This window comes from Scardinius erythrophthalmus (assembly GCF_964197995.2).
Source record: "Scardinius erythrophthalmus genome assembly, chromosome: 18".
Lineage (NCBI taxonomy): Eukaryota > Metazoa > Chordata > Actinopteri > Cypriniformes > Leuciscidae > Scardinius > Scardinius erythrophthalmus.
This window is the reverse complement of record NC_138238.1, coordinates 18980705-19005878: the sequence shown is the minus strand read 5'-3', so window position 1 is coordinate 19005878 and position 25174 is coordinate 18980705. Positions and strand designations below refer to the sequence as shown.

General features: G+C 35.9%; 1 protein-coding gene across 1 annotated transcript; it reads left to right on the top strand.

The window, feature by feature from the left end:
• The first annotated feature begins 5445 nt into the window (after positions 1-5445).
• On the top strand, positions 5446-25089 carry cyth3a (cytohesin 3a). Its single transcript, XM_081392155.1, has 13 exons — positions 5446-5722; positions 14661-14743; positions 14979-15043; positions 15141-15207; positions 15326-15444; positions 16407-16487; positions 17215-17327; positions 17893-18041; positions 18120-18231; positions 20062-20138; positions 21361-21432; positions 21903-22057; positions 23103-25089. Exons 1-13 carry the CDS (start codon positions 5698-5700, stop codon positions 23173-23175), a joined length of 1191 nt encoding a protein of 396 aa, XP_081248281.1. The 5' UTR covers positions 5446-5697; the 3' UTR covers positions 23176-25089.
• The last annotated feature ends 85 nt before the right edge of the window (positions 25090-25174 follow it).

Below are 25174 nucleotides of genomic sequence, written 5' to 3'. Positions count from 1 at the left end.
TGACATCAAAAGTGGAAAACGTTAGTCAAAAACTTACATTTACTCAAACACTGACCATGCAGCAATCGCTACTTTCAAACGCCATCTTTATTTTTTTAGTCACAGAATGTCACAGAATGGAAAGCAGACGATTGTGGGATATCTAATGCAGCGAAGGATAAATCTATGCTGTCTTAAAAAAAAATCGATCAGATGAAGGTATCTCTGGAGATAGGATATGAAATTAAAGGGTTAGTTCACCCAAAAATGAAAAGTTGAAGTTTGGGTTCAGGCCGCATCATAGCACTGAAACTGCGCTCGTTAAAATCACAAATGATTTACTCTTAGCTTCTGACCAAGGCTGTATCTCAATACTAGTTTTACTTGATCTTAGTGCTGCGTTCGATACTATAGATCACACAATACTCTTAGATCGGCTACAAAACTATACCGGTGTTCAAGGACAAGCATTAAGCTGGTTCAGATCATACCTATCTGAACGCTACCATTTTGTCTATTTAAACGGAGAAAAATCGATCATAACTCCAGTAAACTATGGAGTGCCGCAAGGATCTGTGTTAGGCCCTCTATTATTCTCAATATATATGCTGCCACTTGGAAATATTATAAGGAAACATGGAATTAGTTTCCATTGTTATGCTGATGACACTCAACTATATATTTCATCACGGCCGGATGAAAACGCTAAATTATCCAAATTGACAGAGTGTGTTAAAGATATAAAAGATTGGATGACGCACAATTTTCTTTTATTAAATCCAGATAAGACAGAGGTAATACTTATCGGTTCAAAAAACCGCCCACAAAACCTCTTACAATACAACTTTAACATAGTAGGGTGTCCTGTTACTTTATCCTCTACAGTAAAAGACCTGGGTGTTATATTAGATTGTAACTTGTCTTTTGAAAATCATATTTCATATGTTACAAAAACAGCATTTTTTCACCTTAGAAATATTGCTAAATTACGTAACATGCTATCAGTTTCTGATGCAGAAAAGCTAGTTCATGCATTCATGACCTCGAGACTAGATTACTGTAATGCTTTATTAGCTGGTTGTCCTGCATCCTCAATAAACAAGCTACAGTTAGTCCAAAATGCCGCCGCTAGAGTTCTTACTAGATCAAGAAAGTTTGACCATATAACACCAATTTTATCATCACTACATTGGTTACCTATAAAGTTCCGTATTAATTACAAGGTATTGCTACTGACTTATAAAGCCCTAAACGGCTTAGCTCCAGTTTATTTAATGGATCTTCTATCGCCCTATAATCCATCGCGCTCTTTAAGATCACTAAATTCGAGGCTTCTGGTCATACCTAGGATATCCAGATCCACCAAAGGAGGGAGAGCATTTTCACATTTAGCTCCAAAACTCTGGAATAGCCTTCCTGATACTGTTCGTTGCTCAGATTCGCTCTCCCAGTTTAAAACTAGATTAAAGACGCATCTCTTCAGCCAGGCATTCATATAATACTTTTAATCTTACAGTTAAATCCGGTCTCTACTTCATAAACGCCAGAGGAGAACTGGCCCCCGACTGAGCCTGGGTTCTCCCAAGGTTTTTTTTTCTCCATTAGGTCACCTGATGGAGTTTTTCGGTTCCTTGCCACTGTTGCCTTTGGCTTGCTCAGTTGGGGATGCTTAAATTGATTAATCGATTCACCAGTGCTATTGATCTGCATTACCAAACGTGGATGTTTTACACCAGAAACAAACACTGATGTACTATTTTATTTAATACTGTGAAGCTGCTTTGATACAATCTGTATTGTGAAAAGCGCTATATAAATAAAGTTGACTTGACTTGACTTGACCCAAAAATGACAATTCTGTCAGTAATTACTCACCCTCATGTTGTTCATCTTCGGAACACAAATTAAAATATTTTTGATTACATCTGAGAGCTAGCTCACTCATCCATAGGCTGCTAGGTAATTGCATCTGCCAGCCCAGAAAAGTTAGTAAAGACATTGTTAAAATAGTCCAAGTGACTACAGCAGTGGCTAAACCTTAAGTTTATCAAGCGACGAGAATACTTTTTGTGCATGCGCAAAATAAAAATAACAACTTTATTCAACTATTCTTTTTCTTTGGGTGTAATTGTTTGCATCAGCGTCTGCAAACTCAAACATGTGTAAGTACCAATCTTTTATACAGTATTAGAATATATTTGGATAGATGTGAAGATAATAAGTGACGTAGTTATTGAGTCTTCCTGGCAGAACTTATGCTAAAGCTTTCATTTATTGTGCACTTTCAACTTTACAACTTTGCAGAACGTTTACATTCACAAACAGCTATAGGGCTTGGCAACCGACGTCACTGCGCAGTGCATTCTGGGACGTAAACAAGAGGTTGCCACCATTTTGTGAGGCCACAAACACAAGTCGCCGGTAACCAAGCAGCACTAGAGCAACACACAATGTTGGTTGTATGAATTATTTATTTGAGTATGCTTAAAGATAGTTTAAAACAAGGTGGATTGTACAGAGACAAACTCCTACCGTACGCCAAGAAACGCTATGTTGAAAAAATCAACTTTATTGGAAATATCGATCCTTATGAAGTCCCAAAAGACGAGTGGATCCGCGACCCTGACGCCTTACCTCCCATCACATTTCCTGATATTTTTACGTATTTTGTTTGTGGTGTCAGTGCCTATACCGCTGAGCAGTTTCGCAATTATAAGTCTCTGGAAGCCCACGTTCAGTTTACCAATGGTTGGGTACATGACCTGGAGAGTTTTAAGCCTGTCAACGGTGAAAACACTGTCGTCCGAACAAAGGTAAGTTACCAGCTTTCTTTCTTTTAGCATTTTTCTATAACCGGCAACGTTACAATGGTATTAGGCCTACAATGTTGTTTATTTGTCATTATACAAGACAGGATTGTATACCGATAATTAAAAATAAATAAATAAATCACAGACAATAAATAAGACACATAGCTTCCTTGATTCTGCCTCCAGGAGGGAAAGCTAAAGAAAGACAATACGTTGTCTAATTTCTTACCTTGTCGGTCGTGTGAACGTACATTACAACCGACAACACAACAAGTTCTCCCCATAACTTTAAAATTAAGCAAAATGTCAATGTATACTTTCTATATTAGCGGTCCGGATTGGCGTCTGACAGATTGACAGATTAACAGCGGAACGGCGATGGCCTCACAAAATGGCGGCACTACCCATCAGCCACCGCGGCGCTAGAGCCGTGACGTCACGTCGCCAAGCCTTATATTACACACTGCATGAAAGGGAATATTCTAAATGTGCAATTTGTACAAACCACTGTGCTCAAATGTATTGACAAGTAAACTTTCATACTTAAAGCTGTACTCGGCAAGATTTTTTTGATCATATTCACTGAAACCGACACTATGCTCCGAAAAAACACGCACTTCTACCTGAAATTGTGAGTTATTTTGAATTTAAGTTGAAAGAATGTGAGGAATGCGCTTAAATTATACTATTTATTATTTATTGATCAAATATAGTAATTTAAAGGTAAATAAAATACTAATAAAAAAATATCCCCAAAAAGTGCATTAAAAAAAAAGATCAAAATGAAATATAATAAGCTTTCTAGACAAAAAATAATAATATATATAATTTTAGGGCTTCGGGTCATTTTGACCCGCGAGGGAAAGATGTGTTGCAAAGTGCAAGGGAAGGTCCACACATCACTGGTCGTGTTGATCACTACCACTCAAGTTACCTGACTACCTACCTGTTCTGCTCACCTGTTGAGATCCCTGTTTGTCAGCCTTCGCCATCTTCTTCTTCAGCTTCACCGTCTTCAGTCACTTTGGTCCGCCATGCACCTGCAAAGTACAAAGAGATTTAACCACAAGATAAGTCATTCAACCAAAACTCTCGGTGAAAGCTTACCTGTTTCTCCTGCTTGTTCTCTGCTTCCTGTAAATAAACCATCAGTGTGACTGCATACCTGTGTTGTCTCCCTCTGTCCGCTGACAATGCTATTGTAGACAGGCTAAACAAGTTCTCTACAAACAACCTGTTGTCAGCTGTTTTTTAAGAGATTGGCATTAATTAGTGTATTCAGCACCATAGCTCCATTATTAAACCAAATAAATGTGCATCTTTGTTTCGCAAGAGTGAACTGGGTGTTACAAGTGAAGTTCATGGGAGTTTTTTTTTTTTTTTTTTTTGCCCTGGAAAAAAAGGAAGAAAACGCAAACAACATTATCTTCATGAGCTTCAGCGGATATCTGTTTCCCACACAGGATGTCATTCCCACCCTGAAGCCCCTGTTTTCCCTACACCTACTTCATAGTTGTTTCCTCACACACAGGGCCTGGCTGTGTGCTGCAGTCACAGAACATTACGTTCTGCTCTTTTAATTCTCATGCAGTAATATCTTACGTAACATATTCGGATGTAATCATTTAAATAATTAAAAGTCAGTTTAGGAGACACAGGGACAACAATTTTGAACTGAAGGTTTACAACAGTTCCTTAGACTGAATTATGCCAATAGCAAAACACAAAACCTGTTTGTTAAGAATTCCAAATAGTGGGGCATTCAAATCCATGTAAATGAAGTGAAATAACCAGAGGTCGTTTTTGCTTCAAAGTGGCAATCCCCTTTCAAGCTATTTGGATGTTGCAAGATTTTTCGGAAAGCCATAACACTTTGCACTTAAGATGGAATTCATGACAAAATGTAAGAACTGAAATTCATGACACAAAAGGTGAGAACTTGGAGAGACCATGACCTCAGCTTACCTGGGAAATTGTGTGACTAATACTAGCTGACAAGTTGTGTCCGGAAAACAGGCAAGTTCCTGTATTCCATACAGTCATTGTAGGGGCCTTGTATTCTTCACCTCTTGCTGACATCACTCTTGCATATAAAGCTCAGGATATTGCATATCACGTCATTAGGTCTTTTTCCAGGTCTCTTATATTCTTATTATAAGACATATTTAGTTTGAGACCATGTGGCAAAAATATAATTAGCCTAGATATTCATAAATAAATATGTTTCATTCATTAATTGTATTATATTATTCTTATTATGTAATATTAGTCATAATTATATAATATAATAAATAAAATAATGATCATATAATTAATATAAAATAAATATAAAGCATGCCTTTCTCTCTTTCAACATCAACACATTAGAAATATAGAATGTTGAAATACATTATTTTGTATTTTATTTTAATAGCTATATATATATATATATATATATATATATATATATATATATATATATATATATATATATATATATATATATATATATAATTCTTCTGACTTGCCCTCGAGGCGTTTGCCTGACAGTGACATGGCTTATTTAGACTAAATGTAAAGACCAGGATGCAATCACTTATCAGGCATAGTATATATTCATAGATTATGGTGATGGGCGGAGCCTCTATTCGTTGGCTAAATGAAGCTGTTTCTTCTCACAGTCTCTCTGTGGATGAAGGCGAGTGGAAGCTGGCGTACAGCGGGCTGCATATTCATTTGTTTCACCAGGATTTATGTCCGTCTATGCACCAATTTATGGATTATGCGAATTAAATTTAATGGTGTCCCTCAACTGGGTTACGTTGAGCTCAGTGTGTATCCTAATGTGATTTCATTTTGACCAGTGTGATAATATTAGGGTAGTAATCTATTACTGCAGGACGTTATTTACATCAAGTCTCTTCGCAGCATGAACATGGATGAAGATAACCGAGGTAAGGTTTCTGTTTTTTTTTTTTTGCAAGCATAAGCAGCTGTCAGTCTCTGGTTTGTCTCAAAACCGAGTGAGCTTCCTATCTAGACAGCATTTTTTGCGCGTAAGAGGCGCGAGTTGTTGATTGGAAACGCGCGTTGATGCCCAAACACTACTATATAGGCTACTCACACGATTTCCTCACTGTGAAGATAACCATTATTCATCAGCACTAAACGGGGTGTGTAGGAGAAAAAAAGTCAATTTTAATATAATATTTTCTATTCTTACTTTTGGCTTCTATACCTATCATCGACTGGATCATTAGTGATATTATTTACACTTTAACAGTTTCTGCTTTGTATGAAAGATGTTTCATTTTTACTTGAAATTGCTAGTGTTCTTGTTAATATGTTGTCACTGTGTTTGATACGAATTTGAACATCACTTCAGTCTTATTCCGTTCATATGGCTGTCCATATGTAGGTCGTCAGTTTGTTTGATGTGGAGATACTTTGAAGTAGCTCGCGAGATGTTTATGAGTACATCTGTGGTGCCAAGAGGGATAATTAGGCATTTAATTAGTCAAGTGCTCGTTTTTTATAGAGCTCTGCATAAATAACAAATTTATTAATTAGAAAATGCTACTTTTAGAATTGATCAGTATCACATGAGTAGCCTACCGTGCTGCACTGTAATATAACCAGCGGGGTTGACAGTCAATACAACTACACAACTGGGAGAGTGATATTGCTTTAATACAACAGTTCAACAAACAATAACTAAGTAACTTACATTTCAGACACACACACAAAAAAAGGTTAGTTATCTTCTCCACCAAAGAAAATGGTTCCAAAAGAAGCTACAACAACGAGCATTGCTTGTCACGATGTTTTTTTATTATTAAATCCACTTCAGATTTTACATTTCGCCAATCAATACGCTGCATTTATAAACATTTAACATAGGCTGCTTCCGAAAGCTGAACAATTATGCCTTCCAAGGCATGAGGCATCATGGCACGTCCATATCCAATGTTAGCTTCACTTCCTGTCTCCTAAAATATCTTCATCTGATCGATTTTTGAAGGCAGCATAGATGTATCCTTCGCTGCCTTTGATATCCCACAATCCTCTGCGTTCCATTCCTTAAAAGTTGAGCTTAAAAAATAAATATGGCATCTGAAAGTTGCGATTGTTGGTCAGTTTGTGTGTACGTTTGTACGTTTTTGTCCAAGGTTTTCCGTTTTTGATGTAATTTAGCAATTAAATATTTACTTATTTGTTATCACCAAAGCTCGCTCTATTTTGTTGTAGAAAATTAAACTGTTACGCTGCCTTAGAATCTGAATATCAGCAAACCCCCCATGGACATCCCCCACCCCTGGAACCAACCCCAACCCCAACGGCTATTATAAAGGGCGATTTCGGACACAACCAAATAAACCATAGTTCTGCCTAGTATACAGAAATAGTTTATACTACCATTATTGTTAATACAGTAATAATGTAATAACTATTACATGATGTTAAAAGAAGTTAAAAGAGGAAAAAAAAATTGAAATTAAAATGTAAATGACAGAAATATTCTGAAAGCTTCTTTTCAGTATTTTTCAGTATTCAAAAAAAAAGTATTTTTATTCTAGAATAGTTACAAATAACTTGGAACTATGGTATTTTGGTGGATACTATGAGCATTGTAATTTTTAAGGAACTGGAAGATATTGCTTATTTCTTTGGTTTGTATTGTTCATTCTTTAGATATAGAATTTGAAACTTTGACAAATTAAATTTAACTTTACTACACTGATTGTAGCCACCTGGTCCATGGGATATTTTGTGATGACCATTTTGGAAAGATTTTCAGAGCTTGCACATTTTGTCAATTTGAACACATTTTGGACAAGCACCAGTGGGCTTTCAGATATTTATCCAATAATTCTGCTTTCAATTAACTATTACTGTGGAGATAATGCTAGTGATTTAGTGTGAGGCTGTTACTCTGTGAGAGTTGTTTTGGTATATCAGTGTAAAAAAAAAAGAAAAAAAAAAAAAAAAGAAACAGAAACTAGACCTAAAAGCCAGACATCTCAAGCACCTTTGAGCATGCAGCCAGTTTCATTGCTATGCTGATTTACAGCTGTAATCACTTTATCTGACAAAGACCAATTGTAAATGTCTACAAGAACAAGAAAGCAAGAAGATAGAGGTACCATTAGCTCAGTAGGTCTTTCCAGTTCCTCTTGTATCATGATCCTGAAAGCCTTGGACTCAATGGCTAGTTTGTCTTATCTTACCGTGGGAAAAACCAAATGGAAAACCATTTTCCATCAGTTTCTGTAACAGATGGTTGACTGCAAAGAAAGACCGCTAGGGCGTCAAGGAGAGCCCTCTTATCAGAACCACAAAATTATGTCCTTTTTACCTCTATATAGACTGAATTAATAATAAATTGTAAATGTGTTCAACATTCTGGAACAAATATTTTTTCCGAATTTCTAGACTACTTTAAGTTTTAAAAGTTAGCAGGATATATGAAAATCAGAGGTGGACAAAGTACACAACTTCCTTGAGTGAAAGTACAGATACTACTGGTCAAATATTACTCCGTTACAAGTAAAAGTTGTAAAGATTTTACTTAAGTAAAAGTACAGAAGTACTTGTTTTTAAAAGTATTTAAGTATCAAAATAAAAAGTAAATGTCAATGAATCGTTTTATTATTGTTGCATTGTTGAATGTAATACTTACAGTACCTTATGCCTCTGAATCTATGCCTGCCTACCTACCCTCATATAAATATCAAATTTATTTCTAGAACACAGTTCCAGTAGTGGGATTGAATGTGAGATTGAATAAGTGCACTTAATAAAGTCCACAATGGTTTTGGACACCCAAATGGCTGTCCCCTCAAATATTGCCCTATTTAAAGTTTTTGGGCTTTTAGTATGAATATGTTAGCCATAAGCTAGGTTGCTCCAAAACAATGACAAAATTTGCATTTAGAAGACCAAACCCAACGTTGAAAATGAAAATCAGGTTGATGTCAGAATCCAACGTCAGATTGACGTTAATCTTGGACGTTGGACAGACGAGACGTTGTATTGTGGTTTTAAACCAACCTCAGTCGGGTTCTAACGCCAACTCGACTTTTATTTCCAACCAATATCATACCCTGACTGACGCTACTACTTTCTACTCAAGGACCTTGACAGAAATGTAGTGGAGTAAAAAGTACGATATTTGTCTTTCGAATGTAGTGAAGTTAAAGTAAAATGTTTCCTGAAAAATAATACTCAAGTAAAGTACAGATACTCAAAAAGTGTACTTAAGTACAGTACTCAAGTAAATGTACTTTGTTACTGTCCACCTCTGATTAAAATTTAGCATATTGTCTCTGAGCCCTCCCTCTCTTTAGCACCCCACAAATTTACAATATTAATCTGTGGTGAAATATGGAACTGCAGCGCTTGCTAATTGAGTCATTGGGGCAGATTTCAGAATGCCGCGCTTATTTTCACGTTTCCTTACGTAAACCCTACGTAAAACTCTGGTTTTCAGACCAAGACGATCAATCCACTGTTTAAAAATCAGGTATGTATATATTAGTTTGCGAGTTATATAATCAGAATTGCGGGATATAAACTCACAATTGCAAGAAATAAACTTTTTATTTCGCAATTGCGAGTTTATATCTCGCAAATTCTGACAATCTTTGTGTGAGCTATAAACTCGCAATTGTGAGAAATAAACTCGCAAATCTGACTTTTTTTCTCAGTATTGCGAGTTTATATCTCACAATTATGATTTATAACACGCAATTGCGACTTTATATGCAATTCTGACTTTATATCTCCCAATTGCATGTTATAAAGTCAGAATTGCGAGATATAAACATGCAATTTTGAAAAAAAAAAAGTCAGAATTATGAGTTTATTTTTTCGTAATTGTGAGTTTATATCACAACTTTGACTTTATAACACACAATTGCAACTTTATATCTCGCAATTCTGACTTAATAACTCGCAATTGTGGCTTTATATCTTGCAATTCTGACTTTATAACTCGCAATTGTGACTTTATATCACGCAATTCTGAGATAAAGTCAGAATTGCGAGATGTAAACTTGCAATTGTGAGAAAAAAGTCAGATTTGTGAGATAAAAAGTCGCAGTTACCTTTTTTATTTTTTATTCTGTGGCGGAAACAAGCTTCCATAGAATAGCCTTTAAAGGCCTACAGTTCTGTTCTGTAGTTATGTTGAATAGATATAGCTTTGTTTTCCTCACTGGAATTCCTCCACAACTTGCAAAATTCTAAAACAACAGGAAAATGGCATTCTATGCGTTTGTCGTGCGTGTACTAAAGTCTGTCAATCACCATTAGAGCACCACCCTCAGGCTGAATAACGCAAGGACATTACAATTCTGTCAAAAGTGCGTCTGATGTGTTCAGCGATTAGAATATAAAGCTTACAAAATGTTTATCATAAACTAGCGTTAAGAATCTGCCCCACCTAAATTTACGGCCAGGAGCCGCTACTTCTAAGGACCAACAAAAGGACAGACTTTCTCAGACTGATTAAAGGAGAGACCGTGTGGCCTGGCACTCATTAACATTGTCTGTGTCTGATGGCACCGGTGTCTGGTCCAGGCTCTCCTGAGGAGCCGTCTGGCACCAGGGATGACACAGGCAGTGGTCAAAACCTCATCAATGGTGTGACTGCACCAGCAGAGATCTGAAGGACACCGTGCCTGGCAAATCTGCTTAAGGTCAAGACAATGTCAGCCATGTTATTATAATCAAAAACATTGTATTTTTTCATTTCACTGCTGTATAAGATCAGTTCTGATTACTGATAGATCTGAGATGTCATGCTCCACAAGATTTGATGTTTATGTTTGCTGTCGATTGAGATTTTGATATGAGGTTTAATCTGTGAATATTACAGACTTTAAGATGATGTTCCATCCTGATTATTGTCATTGGATGAAGAAGGAGAGAGAGCTTTTAGCGTTCAGTGTTTGTTGTCTTCTAAGTGCCACATGTGGAATTGATTTGAAGAAAGTCTGGAGGGCCTTCCAAGACGTTTTATGAGCTCTAGCACCAGTTGAATGGTGGTGAAATGAGTGGATGGTGAAGTATTGTTATCGAATGCAAATATTTTCATATTTTAATCAAAAATGTGAAAGTGGAAAGTTAAAAACCTAAATAACTTTTTTGATGGGGTTGTCAAACCCTTTTGTCCCAGCAGGAGATTTAAAAACAAACTGCCAGTAGTACAAAAGAGCCTTGTCCAGTTTTCCACCCACTGAGTCAGGACCGTCCCAAAGCCCCATCTCTTTCATGTCAGGAATGTTGGATTCGCCAGCCGTGCATTCTTGGGCATTACAACTTTATCATTTGCAGGTTTTGTTAATGCAGAAAGAGACATTGAAGGGGATGTGGGTTTTAGAGACAGATTTGGTCTATTGTATAATATTTTATTTAAAACATTTTTTAATACTGTTTAAAAGTGTGGGGTCGGTAAGATTTTTTTAATGTTTTGGAGAGAAATTTCTTATTCAAAATTACAGTTAAAAAATGTAAAATATTTCTTTAATTTAAAATACCTTTTAAACTAGGTACATTTAAAAAGAAAAGTTAATGTATGCCTGTGATGGCATCTTGCAGATTTGGTGCTCATTTCTTTTTATCATCAATGTTTAAAACAGTTGTGCTGCTAAATATATTTGTGGAAACCGTGAAACTGCTTTTTAAGATTGTTGAATGAATAGAAAAGAACAGCATTTTTTTGAGAAATCATTTTTTGTACAATGCAAAAGTCTTCACTGTCACTTTTGATCATTTTAATGCGTACTTTCTGAATAAAAGAATTCATTTCTTTCAAAAAAGAAAATCTCACTCACCTATAACTTTTGAACAGTATTTCGAAAGTATTTTATAAAGTGGTGCTACATTTTCTATTTTCGAAAAACCCATAAAACAAACATCCAGGATTGTTGGTTTTACATTAGAACTGTTGCCTGGCTTTATCCAATAAAGACTCACCCTAAAACTGTGAATATAGAAGCAGATGTTGTGGGTATATCCCAAATGTTTCTTTGCTAATACTGTTATTTGATAAATACACATTCGGGGGGCTCTAAGAGGATAAAGAGAAGCACACACTGTTCAGAAAGCAACTTTTTTCTCTTTTGAATAGAGATAAGCTCTCTGCCCATTCCATCTGTCTCACTGGTTAACCGTGATGTAAGTATTCTTCTTATTTTAAAAAACAGGGTATTAAGTCTACAGTTAAATGGTATAAGAAACAATCTAACATGTCTATCAGGCTCATATAATCTCTGAAACATGGTAGCTGGTTATTATCAGCTATATTACTGTAATATTTTCATGATCACTGACAGATGCATTAACTAGCAATGAAGAAAATGGACCAACGTATAGCCCAAATAAGCCTTTACAGGCGCTTTGTGCATTTTTATCTAGTTTGGATAGGCTAGTGACTGGGACACATCTATGTGTGGCACACACTTCCTGTCCTGTGGGTCCTGGTCTGAGTATGTGGTTGATATCAATGGGTAAGCCTGGATTTGGAGCAGCTGGCCTTCTGTGCGGCTATTGCGAATAAGGATAAGATATAGTTAGAGGGATTGAGGCCAGTGTGTTTATTAAAGGGGTGTTAGAGGCCAGGATGCAAAGCATCCTGCAAACCCTTAATATCCACATTTACACCCAGAACGTCAACATGAATCCAATTCATCTTTTCCTAAAATCGCATACTACTGTTCAAAAGTTTGGGGTCAGTGAGATGATTTTACTTTTTTTTTAATGATTTTACTTTTTTGTAATCAAATGTGACAGTAAATACATTTATCAAATAATAAATACGATTTCTATGAAAAATAAATACTGTTCTTTTGAAATTTTTATTCACTGAAAAATCCTGAATTTTGTTTAATCAGTTTCCGTAAAAAATATTTAGCAGCTCAACTGTTTTAAACATTGATAATAATAAGAAATGTTTCTTGAGCTCCAAATCAGCATATTACAATGATTTCTAAAGGACTGTATTACTCTTAAGACTGGAGTAATGGCTGCTAAAAAATCTGCTTTGTCAGAACTGGAATAAATTACATTTTAAAATATATTAAAATGGAATAATATTTTAAATTGTAATATTTTTTCACAGAATTACTGTCAGTGTAGGTTGCAGCAGGGATGAAATAAAGAGCTGGATATAGTTGCAGCAAGTTGATTTATTACCAAACTTAAAAGAAATACTCAGGAGGAATATACAATGCCAAACATTGGAACAGAACAAACAACAATATAATGAATAGAACGGACAATGAACTTAACAAACACAGGGTATAAATACACAGAAAAACTGATCAACGTAATGAACATCAGGTGCAAGTTGCAACACATAATAAAATCAATGAAAAACTATAACAAACTATAACACAGGAAACACACCCAAAACAAACTTAAATAAATTAAACGAATGCAGCCTTGTTAAAAGATAAAAGTTATTTTTTCAAATAAATCTTACTGAACCCAGACTTAGTTTATATGTGATTTTCAGTTGAATTTTGTCTAATTTAGGCAATGCTGAATTTCAATACACTGCAGTCTTTTTCACAAACAGCTGTAACTGTTTCCAAGCAAAGTGTCACTCATGCTGATGGAATGAATCTTTGAATTGACAGTTTTGCATGCAGTCGACATTCCTGTTTTTCCCACAAGACAAGGTGTAGGGTGATGATGTCATCACTAGAGACGGATGTTTTAGCATTTCTTTTTTCTTCTTCTTCTTTTTTTTTTTAATTCAACATACGATTTATATGAATGATATGGAAAGCAGCTTGATAATATTTAAATAATGCCTTCCATATAATACTTTAATGAAGACAAACTAATTTTCACCATAAACCTCAGGCAAAAGTGGCTTAATTTCATTAGAAGGGAATTTACTTCTGTTCTAGTGATTTTTGCCAACTCCACAGGCAAGTTATAGGCACATAATGTTCATATCTGGAAGGAATATTCTATTTTTACCCCATTTATTCCATACTAGTTATTTTGACCATATCCAGACCCTGTTGCGTAATGAACAAATGGCTCCTCATTAAGATTTAGTATGGCTTTTACATAATAATAAAAGAATGAAAAAAGACCATTGCACTCAATATAAAAGCTCAGATTGACTGCAATGAATCACCCTATAATGTTATTGTTAAGGTTGAACCTTGATTCATGCACTCATTCTCAACTTCCCCTCCATTGTCATGAGGCAGAACCAGACAACCGCAGGAAATTCCCCCCTGCCCCTCTTATTAGCCCGTCTCTTGTCTAATCCTGCTGCGCCCGGGGTACAATTACATAATGCACTCATAGTGTCCGCATTTACAAGAACTGAGCCACAAGCAATCACTCTCCTACTTGTGAAAGTTTACAAAAAATTATACTCAGTTCAGGAGTTAATTGTCTGTTGTGACTTTAGTATCTGAAGCTTCTGAAACCTCCACAAATGAGAAATGTAACACCAGCAGATGAGTATGTGATTACTCTTATGTGGGCACTTTAATGTTGTAAAGTTGGAATGGCTTATAGTCTCTTATTTAGATGCAGGACCACTTACATCATGGAAGGCTGTCTTGGACATTTGGGGTCGTACCATAGGTGTCCTGGAGAAGTGAAGTACTTAGGCTATGTAAAACACTAGTTTTTCCAGCTTCCTTCTTGAGTTGCTTCTCGGTTTGGGGCTGCAAGTCAAGGCTATAGTTGAATTAACATTATTTATGAGGATAAATGTGCTCTAGATTTGTATGTCTTATACAGCACTTTGGGATTTGAGTTTAGGTTAGGGATATGGCTATACAGCTTTAGATTCTTTGAATCTTTTTTGGTTATTATTATTAGATGAACCATTTTAATGTCACATTTGTCTCTCACCAGTGCCTGAAGATCTTTCACTTGAAGAGAGAGATGAACTGTCCAACATTAGACGAAGGAAAAAGGAGCTGCTAGATGACATTGAGGTATCAGCTTTAATGTAGTCATTGTCATTTGGATATCTCAGTGATTGACATTTATCATGTCACCTTCACCACAAGTTCCCACGAATGGGGGCTGGATGTCATTTGTGGCGTGGTGGAATGCGTTTTATTTTACATTACATTAAGTATGAGATTATTAAGAAAGATTTTTGATCAATTTGATTCACTTTAGAACCAGTGCTATAACTTGAGTTACGACTTGTTCTGATTCTTTCAGAGGTTAAAGTTTGAGATCTCAGAAGTCATGACAGAGATTGAGAATTTAACATGTGTCAGGGAGACGTAAGTTTCTTCTTGTTCTTACGGATTACAAAGAGTTGTTTAGTATTGAGACGAAGATAGCATTAGTTCATATGTGTTATTTTACATCACATTGCAGCAAAAGCACTCAGAGGAACAAGCAGATTGCTGTTGGAAGAAAGAAATTCAATATGGATCCTAAAAAGGTATTATGGTTGTTTTTTCTTTATTTACCTTGCCATAATAAATGATGTCTTGGGTCATGTATTGTTTTGAGCTTAAGCAAACATCGTGAAGTGGTTAACATCTCAAACATCATTGCAGGGAATCCAATTTCTTTTGGAGAATGATCTTCTGCAACACACACCTGGGGACATCGCTCAGTTCCTCTATAAAGGCGAAGGCTTAAACAAAACTGTCATAGGAGATTATTTAGGGGAACGGTAAGTCACATCGCTCTCGCTCACATGGCACAGTCTTTGTGTAAAATATATGTGTGATGTTAGATAAGGCCTTTCCATAAAAGATCCTGCTCTCAGTCTCAGGAAATGACTTCCCCTATTTGAAACAGCTGAGAATGACCACATGTCCAAAACAATATTTAGCATATCACCCAGACAGCGTGAAGGCGCCTTATCTCGCCCTTACCGATATATCTCAACACATGATTAGATATAAAACATTATTATTGCCTCGAAACAGCGACCCAGCGCTACATCTGTCAATCAAGTCAAATGAAGGTATGATTGTAGCCATAAAGGTTTGCAACAACTTAGATGCTTAACATCACCCCCTGAGGCATGCTTTACTGAATAAGTAGACAAAAAGGAGAGAGTAAGCTTGAACTACAGTGCAATAGTTGTTAGATATAAAAATAGCCTTGTCTACATAGGCATCCTGTCCAAGTTGATAACCGTTGTCTTGGCTATGCTCTAGCCTGAAGCTCAGTTGCACAGTCATCCATTTCGTTTGCTACTAGAAAGTAAGGTCATAAAACAAAGCAATTACTGTTAATTGTATTTACGAGGAGGAGCTGGAAGCTGTAATTATTGTGTTTCTGATTAGAGTTTGGAGACGTGGTTCTGTCTTAGCTTGTGTAATCAGGCATATGCTGTGGTTCATCTCTTCATTACACTTTATGTTCCTATCACTGCTTTTTAAAGACCTTTAAATATTTTCAAATGATGATTTTTATATCCAAAAACTAAACATCGTCTTACATGATTGTTCTTGTGCACATTTTGTATTTGGTGTGAAACCCGTTGTAGAAAACAGAAAAGAAGCAAATGAAAAGCGATCTCTTTTGATTGACTTCAGATAAAAATAAGCGAGTGTGTAGATGGAGCTAAGAGCAAATGAGGAAATAACTACTGATGATTTAACATTTTCTTCTCATTATTTTTAGGGATGACTTCAACATTAAGGTTTTGCAGGCATTTGTGGAGCTTCATGAGTTTGCTGACCTCAACCTGGTGCAAGCGTTGAGGTGAGACAGCTGTTTTGTCCACCTTTAATGTGAGCATCATCTTTTAAGATCTGCATTGTATTTAAATATCCAGAACTTCATTTGTCATTGACACGGAGCACATTTTTGTGGTTAAAAAAGCAGGTCAGTAGAACAAAAACATGCAAGTTTTTTTTTATTTTTTTAAGTTGAACTAATTTGAATTTAAGTGTTATGTTTTTAGAATAGCGTTTCATGCACAAGATGCTGCAAAATATGTGAACACAATGGTCAAGCAAAGCCGTGTATCTCATGTTTACATAGACAAACAATGGAAAACGCACAATGAGATGGAAAAATGCATTCTGTGTGCACGGCCCCTAATAAGTTTTTGTTTGAAGTTATGAAAATTTTATTTCTGAATGTTCAAAACGTTTAGTTTTTTTTAAATGTCTAAAACTTTTTTTCTCCTTGGTTATCTAAATTTTACAGAAAATGTTAACTTAACATTCAGTTTTATGATTTTGCAAATGCTTTTAAGTGGTAAAATATTATTAAAGACTAGAAAACTTTGAATGAATGTTCAAATCGCAAAGAAAAATTAAAGGAGACAAAATAGTCCATGATTAGAGCATAATGTGATTAGAGCCAATTATTGTCCTTGTGTTACTCTATGCAAATAAAATCGTACATACTTTCATGAATTCCTTGAGAGAAAGGTCCATCAAATATTATAATTTGAAGTGTCATTTCCATCTCTCCCTGTCAGGCAGTTTTTGTGGAGTTTCAGACTTCCCGGTGAAGCACAGAAGATAGACCGAATGATGGAGGCCTTTGCTGCTCGATATTGCCAGTGTAACCCAGGTGTCTTTCAGTCCACAGGTACAGTATGACTTCTACCAGCAGTAAGCTTGACTTCTAACTGAACCCCTCATTTTGGCCCATCGTTGGCCTAAAGCTTTTACTCAGCCTTATAAAAAAAAGCCTCATTCCCAAAATATTTCATATATAATATTAAAACTGTATAGTTTGCATGCCGGGTCCAATCTCTTGAAGTACAGCACACTCCGTAGAAAATTTGCTCCACTGAAGGCAGAGCTTTATAACAGCAGGGATAAATGTCAGCAATGTGGAAACACACTGTGCTTAAACAAAGCGCAAAATGATTATTTATTTATAAACAGAGTCTGTGAATGTCCAAAGCATTAATATCTTTCTTTCAGCATGGAGTCATGCATAAAGATGCAGAAACATTAAAAAGGGGCCTGTATGTTGCATCAAACTCTCTGCTTTCAGAATGTATCATTTGGCAGTCAACTAATAAAAAATTCAAACAAGAAAAAAAGACGGTTGCATGCCCTTCATATCTTTCCATACATGCTCCTTTTAATTTGCCAATCTGGACCTATTGAGCTGACCGACTAATCCGAGTTTCTTCTCTCCACAGACACTTGCTACGTTCTCTCTTTCTCCGTCATCATGCTCAACACCAGCCTCCACAACCCTAATGTCAGAGACAAGCCCACAGTGGAAAGGTTCATCTGCATGAATCGGGGAATCAACGAGGGAGGAGATCTGCCCGAGGAGCTGCTCAGAGTGAGTCTTTGCCTCATACTGTGATGGAGTTATTTAATGATAGAACATTCATTTACATATTGTCTTTTTTCCCCACAGAATTTATATGAGAGCATTAAGAATGAGCCTTTCAAAATTCCTGAAGATGATGGGAATGATCTAACTCATACATTCTTTAATCCAGACAGAGAGGGATGGTTGCTAAAACTAGGTTTGTCTATCTATCTATCTATCTATCTATCTATCTATCTATCTATCTATCTATCTATCTATCTATCTATCTATCTATCTATCTATCTATCTATCTATCTATCTATCTATCTATCTATCTATCTATCTATCTATCTATCTATCTATCTATCTATCTATCTATCTATCTATCTATCTATCTATCTATCTGTCAAAACTAGGTTATCTATCTGTCTATCTATCATCTGTCTGTCTGTCTGTCTGTCTGTCTGTCTGTCTGTCTGTCTGTCAGGTCTGTCTATAATTCTATCTATAATTCTTTTGGGTTTTTTCAAACTTGAGTTCCCCCTGATTTCTTTATACATTCTAAAAAATGTTGGCTTGTTTCATGTTTGGGTCAAATATGGACAAAACCAACCGTTGGTTAAATTTTTTACAGTTTTTCTCAGTCGCTTTGGTCCATTTCTCACATCACTATTTACATTTGCACAACAGTTAATGCAGTTCTCAAAACAATTAGTACAAACTGCAAAACCTAGTTGATAACCTGCAAAAGTGTGTCACTTGCTCAAAATGGATAGCTCATTCCTCAAAAGCAAGTATTCATGTCAATGAAAGTGTCAGTGTCATCAAGATGAAAAGTCCTGACACCATTGTTTATGAACAAGATAGTCAAATGGCTTTGTCATGTTTTCATTATGACAGTTTACTCTGTAAATGTTTTCCAATGCAAAAAAGTCAGATCTTGGTGACACTACCTGAAAATGCTCAAGACAGCACTATGTACTATTTGCACAGCCATTTGAAAAATACAGTAAAGTTACACATTACTGTATTTAGTGAGGTAACTGAGTACAAGACACTGAATATGTATGTTTCACATTTTTACTGCATATGCTCTTTGCAATTCTAATTTGTTCACAGCATTGTGCAAAAGAAAAAAAATCACCCTTATTTACAACAAACATAAACTCCCTTTGAGTAGAGCTGTGCACAACTGTACACAATATTGCAGTACACTACATATTGGAACTGAACATACAACATACATAGTAATCATTCATGCACATCCAGACGTTCCTCATCAGTGAAAGCTGAGATTCACCTGAGAGAAATTGTTCAATTTAGGACACATTTTCAACAAAAAAACAAACAAAAAAAAAAGATTTTAAAAAATGTGTAAAATTTGCTTGACAGATTTTGACAACTAGTTCAACATTTTTGTATGTAATGACTCAAGCAATGAAATGAGGACTATTAGTTTTATATGGAATGACTATTCAGCATTCACACGTATAGTTAATTTTGACTGACATGACATAAGCAAATGATAATGTTATAAAACAGCAGAGAGTTGTATGAAAGCAATTGATGCATGTCCAAAAGCATTTGCAATTTGTTGGAAGGAATGAGAAACTGCTACTATGATGTGCACAAATGACTAAATGTTGTGGAGGTTGAACTAACTGTTGTGCAAATGTAAATAGCGATGTGAGAAATGCACCAAAGCGACTGAGAAAAACTGTAATTAAGTTTTAAACCCAATGGTTGGGTTCGTCCATATTTGACCCAAGCATTTTTTAGAGTGTGGATTGAATTTATACTGGTATTATCCAGCATCTCACTGTGTTGATCAGGATTACATAGATAATGCTGTTATTGGCAGACCTTTAAAGCTTTTATGGCACTTCATTTTTAAAGTAAAGATCCCTTAATGTAATCAAATCTTTTGGTAACTGTTAGTTGGCATGAAACAGGGACTATACTAATTCCATGTCATGCCATGATTTATTTACAGTGTAAAGGTTCTGCCACTATGTAAGCCCTTAATTATCTGTATTTGAACTTGCAGGGGGAAGAGTGAAGACCTGGAAGAGGAGGTGGTTCATTTTGACGGATAACTGTCTATATTACTTTGAATATACAACAGTAAGTAGAGCTGCTTGATGTTTCCTGTTTGGGAAATAAATAGATTTAAGATTTATCAAGAATGTAACACAGCAAGATATGAGTGAAAAGAAGGAAGGTCATATAAAAGCAGAAGTCAGGGAGAAAAAGAGTGAGTAAACAGCAAATAAGCGATTTGTTCAGTGTCTTAGCAGACACCAGCATTCTCAAAGCACATTCACTAAAAAAAAAAGACAAAACAAGCACAACATCAGGGATTTGACCTGAACAAACTGGCAAGTTTAAATCAAGACTCAATGATATGACTTGACAGGTACTTTCTTCATTTAGTTTCAGTTAAAAATGAGAATTCTGTCATCATTTACTCAACCTCAAGTTGTTTTAAATCTGTATTAAAGGAGAACTCCGGTCAATTTTAACATTGAGCTCATTTTTTTGTACATTTGGAGTGCTGTCAATACAGAGAACAACGACAAAAATCGGTGTTGCCTACACCGAGTTATTCTATTTTTAAAATTTGCACCCTGTTGACTTCAATGGGGCAAGTTTTAAACCTGCTTTTAGCCTCTTAACATCCTTGATGTGTCATTACAAGTGCACAGGTCATGTGAGTGATTCCTTCAGAGTGAACACGAGTGAATCTGACAGCAGTAGATGTGAAAGATATGTATAAAAATGATGTTATTTAAGCCAGCGCAAATACCTGTGTTTACATCCTGTTTTCGGTTGAAGTCCAAAGTAGTCGATTGCCGAGTTCACGCGCATAGGTTTAGTTACCTATGATCACGCGCGTGAACTCGGCAAGAAATTCATACAGGTTCTATATTCTAAACTCTTTTTAGAGCATTTGATTGGGCAAAAATCTGTGCAGTGCAGGATGAGTCATCAGTAAATGCATGTTAAATGTGTACACATTAAATTTTGCCTGTTTATGAGTACACTGGCATATACATGACCTCAAAGTTAACACGCATGGACTAAAACTAGAAAAACACTCAAAGCAACAACCTCCCCGCTGTGTCATCTCATCAGCAAAGTGGAAGGAAATAATGCATTCTTTCCTTAGCTATGTGCCAGATTTAGACCAAGAGACAGACAGTTGTTGCTTAATGTGCACATAGTTCCCTCACTTTTTTAATACATCTCTTTTAGGGAAACATATTGCAGATTAAGTCCTATGACCAATTGCTTTAATAACAAACAAACACAGAGGATTTAAGGTCTATAACTCATGTGTTCACAGGACAAAGAGCCTCGGGGGATCATTCCACTGGAGAATCTTAGTATAAGAGAGGTGGAGGAACCAAGAAAACCAGTATGTTCCTCTTCAAGCGCTTGGTTAAACTATATTCTTAAGGTAGTCTTTGAAGGGATAGTTCACCCAAAAATGAAAATTCTATCATCATTTACTCACCCTAAAGGTGTTCCAAACCTGTATGAGTTTCTTTCATCTGCTGAACACAAAAGAAGATATTTAGAAGAATATGGGTAACCAAACAGCTGATGGACCCCATTGACTTAAAAAAAAACAAAAAAAACTATGGAAGTCAGTGGGGTCTCATCAACTGTTTGGTTACAGACATTCTTTAAAATATCTTCTTTTGTCTTCAGCAGGAGAACGAAACTCATACAGATGTGTAACAACTTGAGGGTGAGGAAATGATGACACATTTTTCATTTTTGGGTGAACTATCCCTTTAAGAGGAATCCTAATTTTAGTCCCCTTAAGATAGTCAATAAGAAATGAAGAAGTAAAAGTGACCATTTAATGCTTTGACCTTTCAGAATTGCTTTGAGCTTTACAATTCCAGTCATAAGGGGCAAGTGATTAAGGCATGCAAGACGGAGGCTGACGGGAAGGTGGTGGAGGGGAATCACGTTGTCTACAGAATATCCGCACCTACGCTGGAAGAGAAGGAAGAGTGGATCAAATCCATCAAGTAAGGCTTTACCGTGTCAGGCCTCATTATTCTCTTCTCAGATAACCGATGTGTGTCGGCTGTAGGTCATCTACACACACACGCAGATGCTCAGAAAGGGGCATCGACTTCTCTTATCAAAGAACATCAGATGAAGCGAGTGTTTCCAGTGTTTTAGACCTTGGCTTGTGCACTGCAGAAATATTTTTCTTTGTTTTCCAGCAGAAATGCTTAAAATAAGATCTATTCAAACTGCATAGGATATTAAGACTTGCTTTCAGACAATATATTTTGAATTTATTTCTTAATTTGTGCACAAATATTTAGTGAGGTTCATTCCTATTATATATACTGTATATTACATATAGATTGATTGAATGAGTGGGTAGATAAATCAATCAATCAGTTAATTAAATGAATTCACTGAAAACTCCTAATATCACAATTTGAATTGTTAATTAAATTTATCTTGCTTTAAGGATGTTTTTACTGGAAAACAAGGCAAAAAATAGGGCTGAGAAAATGATTTTACACAGTGTGGTGGGCATACAAACATCTCACTAAAGGGCTGACAAGACTAAAATGACCCACGTCCTATCAAGGTTAAATGTTTTTTCCTGAGGATAGATCAGCATTTATCACTGGAGAAAGGGAAGCCAAAGACCACTTAACCTCGTGCTGTTGGCCATGGCTCTGGTTTTGTTTTCCTGCTTGGTCTAAAACAGACTTGTTGAAATGACGTATGTTCAGGTCTTATAGTATATAGTGACATGAAGGCCATTTGTGTAGCCTACTATTATTGAAGATCTGTGGCTTTATAGGCATCTGTCCTCTGACTCAACTGGGCTTGTGGAACTGTTCTGTGGTCAGTTTAGCCTTGTTTTACAGCAAAAGCTGCCTCAGCATGTCCTGTGGGACTGTCGGGAACTCCTAAAGGACCTCTTTTTTTTTACTTTTTGTATCAGGTTCACTGCTTCCAGAAACGTATTGTTTTATATGGATGTGTACTTTTATTAATAACATGATTCGCTTGTATAATTCTTATTTAACTGTTGTCATCCTACAGGGCAAGCATTAGCAGGGATCCTTTCTACGACATGCTGGCTACTAGAAAACGGCGAGTGGCTGCTAAAAAGTGAGCCGTGGACCTAACGTCGTGGTTTCAATGATCACTCTTTAAATGTAAACCTTCACATGGGGTCCTGCATCCTTCAGAAGGTGACAAATAGTCAGAGGCAAGAGCTCTCTGAGGATAAAGAAGGACTAGATTTTAAAAATGTTGGTGTCTGTAAAGGTCATGTGCTAATCTAAAGGGTGTGTACTTAATGTTTATCTCCAACTGAATTGTATTGGGAGTACAATGACAGTAATGGATGCAATTATATGCTGAATTTGTGTTTGTCAAAAAGAACTTTAAGAGACTGACTTTGCCACAATATCTGCCTAATTTCACGTGAGGGTCCAATATAGAGAGAGTAGCGCCCCCTGATGCCTACATGGGAACTTGACTGTCTACTATCACAAATTTTCAGGTATAGTTATGTGGAGATGTTCTCAAAGCAAGTCTAAATTTAAGATCTGGCAAGGAGTAGATGGCCAAGAAATGGATGTAAAATACCAAACTACTGGTGATGTCAATTCCACTCATGTTTTTTTGTGTACCTTAGGAGGTAGTCTATAAATGTAGTAAAAAGATCCATTATGGCAGGGAATCATGCCGAGTATATTTTTTTGTGCTATCATATAATATCAAATTTCATTCATTGTCTTAATTGTATCAGTAGTTTTAAATGGTTTTATGTTTGTTTTATGTCATGCCATAGTCATCAAAATCAGCAGGACTGGTTGCATGAATTGGAAGAGAAAATAATCAAGCTTTTTTTCATACTATATTTATTATGGTTTAAGGTCCTTAATATAAAATACTGAAAAAAAAAGAAAAAAAAAATCAGATGTTCTCTTATTATGCTAATTATTTGATGCCTTTTCAAGAATACAAACACCTGTTTGTATTAACTTTTTGATTTAAATTGTTGCGGATTTAAGTTAACATATTTTGTTGTATTTATGTAATATTGCCAATCTGTTATATTAATCGATTTTTTGGTTTTGTTGTTTTATGTTTGTAAATAACACACACACTAACTGTAAACCTACCCATCACATTTTACATTTTCAAAAAACATCACTTAGTAGGACTTATAAGCTAATTTCCTTATGGGGACCAAAAAATGTCCCCACAAGGACAAAGATTTCTCGTGTGACCATCCTTGTGACATTTTGTCCCCCCAACATAGGAAATACCTGAACCAAACATAAACACACAAAAACGAAGTAACATCACAAAAGCCATAGTTTAACTTTTTTTGGAAACTCCATGGATTTAAAACTGATGTATATGCAATTTTTTAATGCAGCTAATCAGCTTTTGAGCTTTTAAGTGATAACTCATTATTACTATGGTTTATTGCAGAGCATAAAGGAAATACTCATAGACACACTCATCACACTGATTCTGCTGTCCACTGTTGTTAGAACATGAATCCATACGATACACATTAAATCAACTATTCTTTCTCTATAATTTCTGTTATCATCACTGTCCAGTTCCATGTAGGGCAGCAATACTAATCACAGTGAAATAAAGAGAATATGATTTATGACACATCAATTCTACAAACAGTTACGCTTCCTTTTCTAATTTTACCTGTTAGCGATGAGCCATAATGATATGCAACCAAACCCATCTGAAATTTAAGGCTTAAAATTGAATACCTGTATTATTATGTTTTTTTAATAGGCATATGTAATGTTGTATTATTACAAAAATGTAACAAGTAAAATGTCCTCACTAATATTCTGCTTAACATTTTTTATGGTAAATATGCAGCATGCTCTTAATACTGTATTTCAGAACTCTCTGTATGTGTCAGTAAATCAGAATTCAGATATCTTAGATGGAACGTACAGGTCTCAGTCCTGTCAATCAAGCCACATGACCTCAACTCATGACCTCAAGAACTGACCTAATAAAACATTTTATGTTGAGATTCAAACAAAGGTCTGCTTCCTGTATTCTGCTTTCCTGCATCTCAGCAGGTTCATCTCACTAAAACAGCTGTGGTGGCAGAAAGGGGT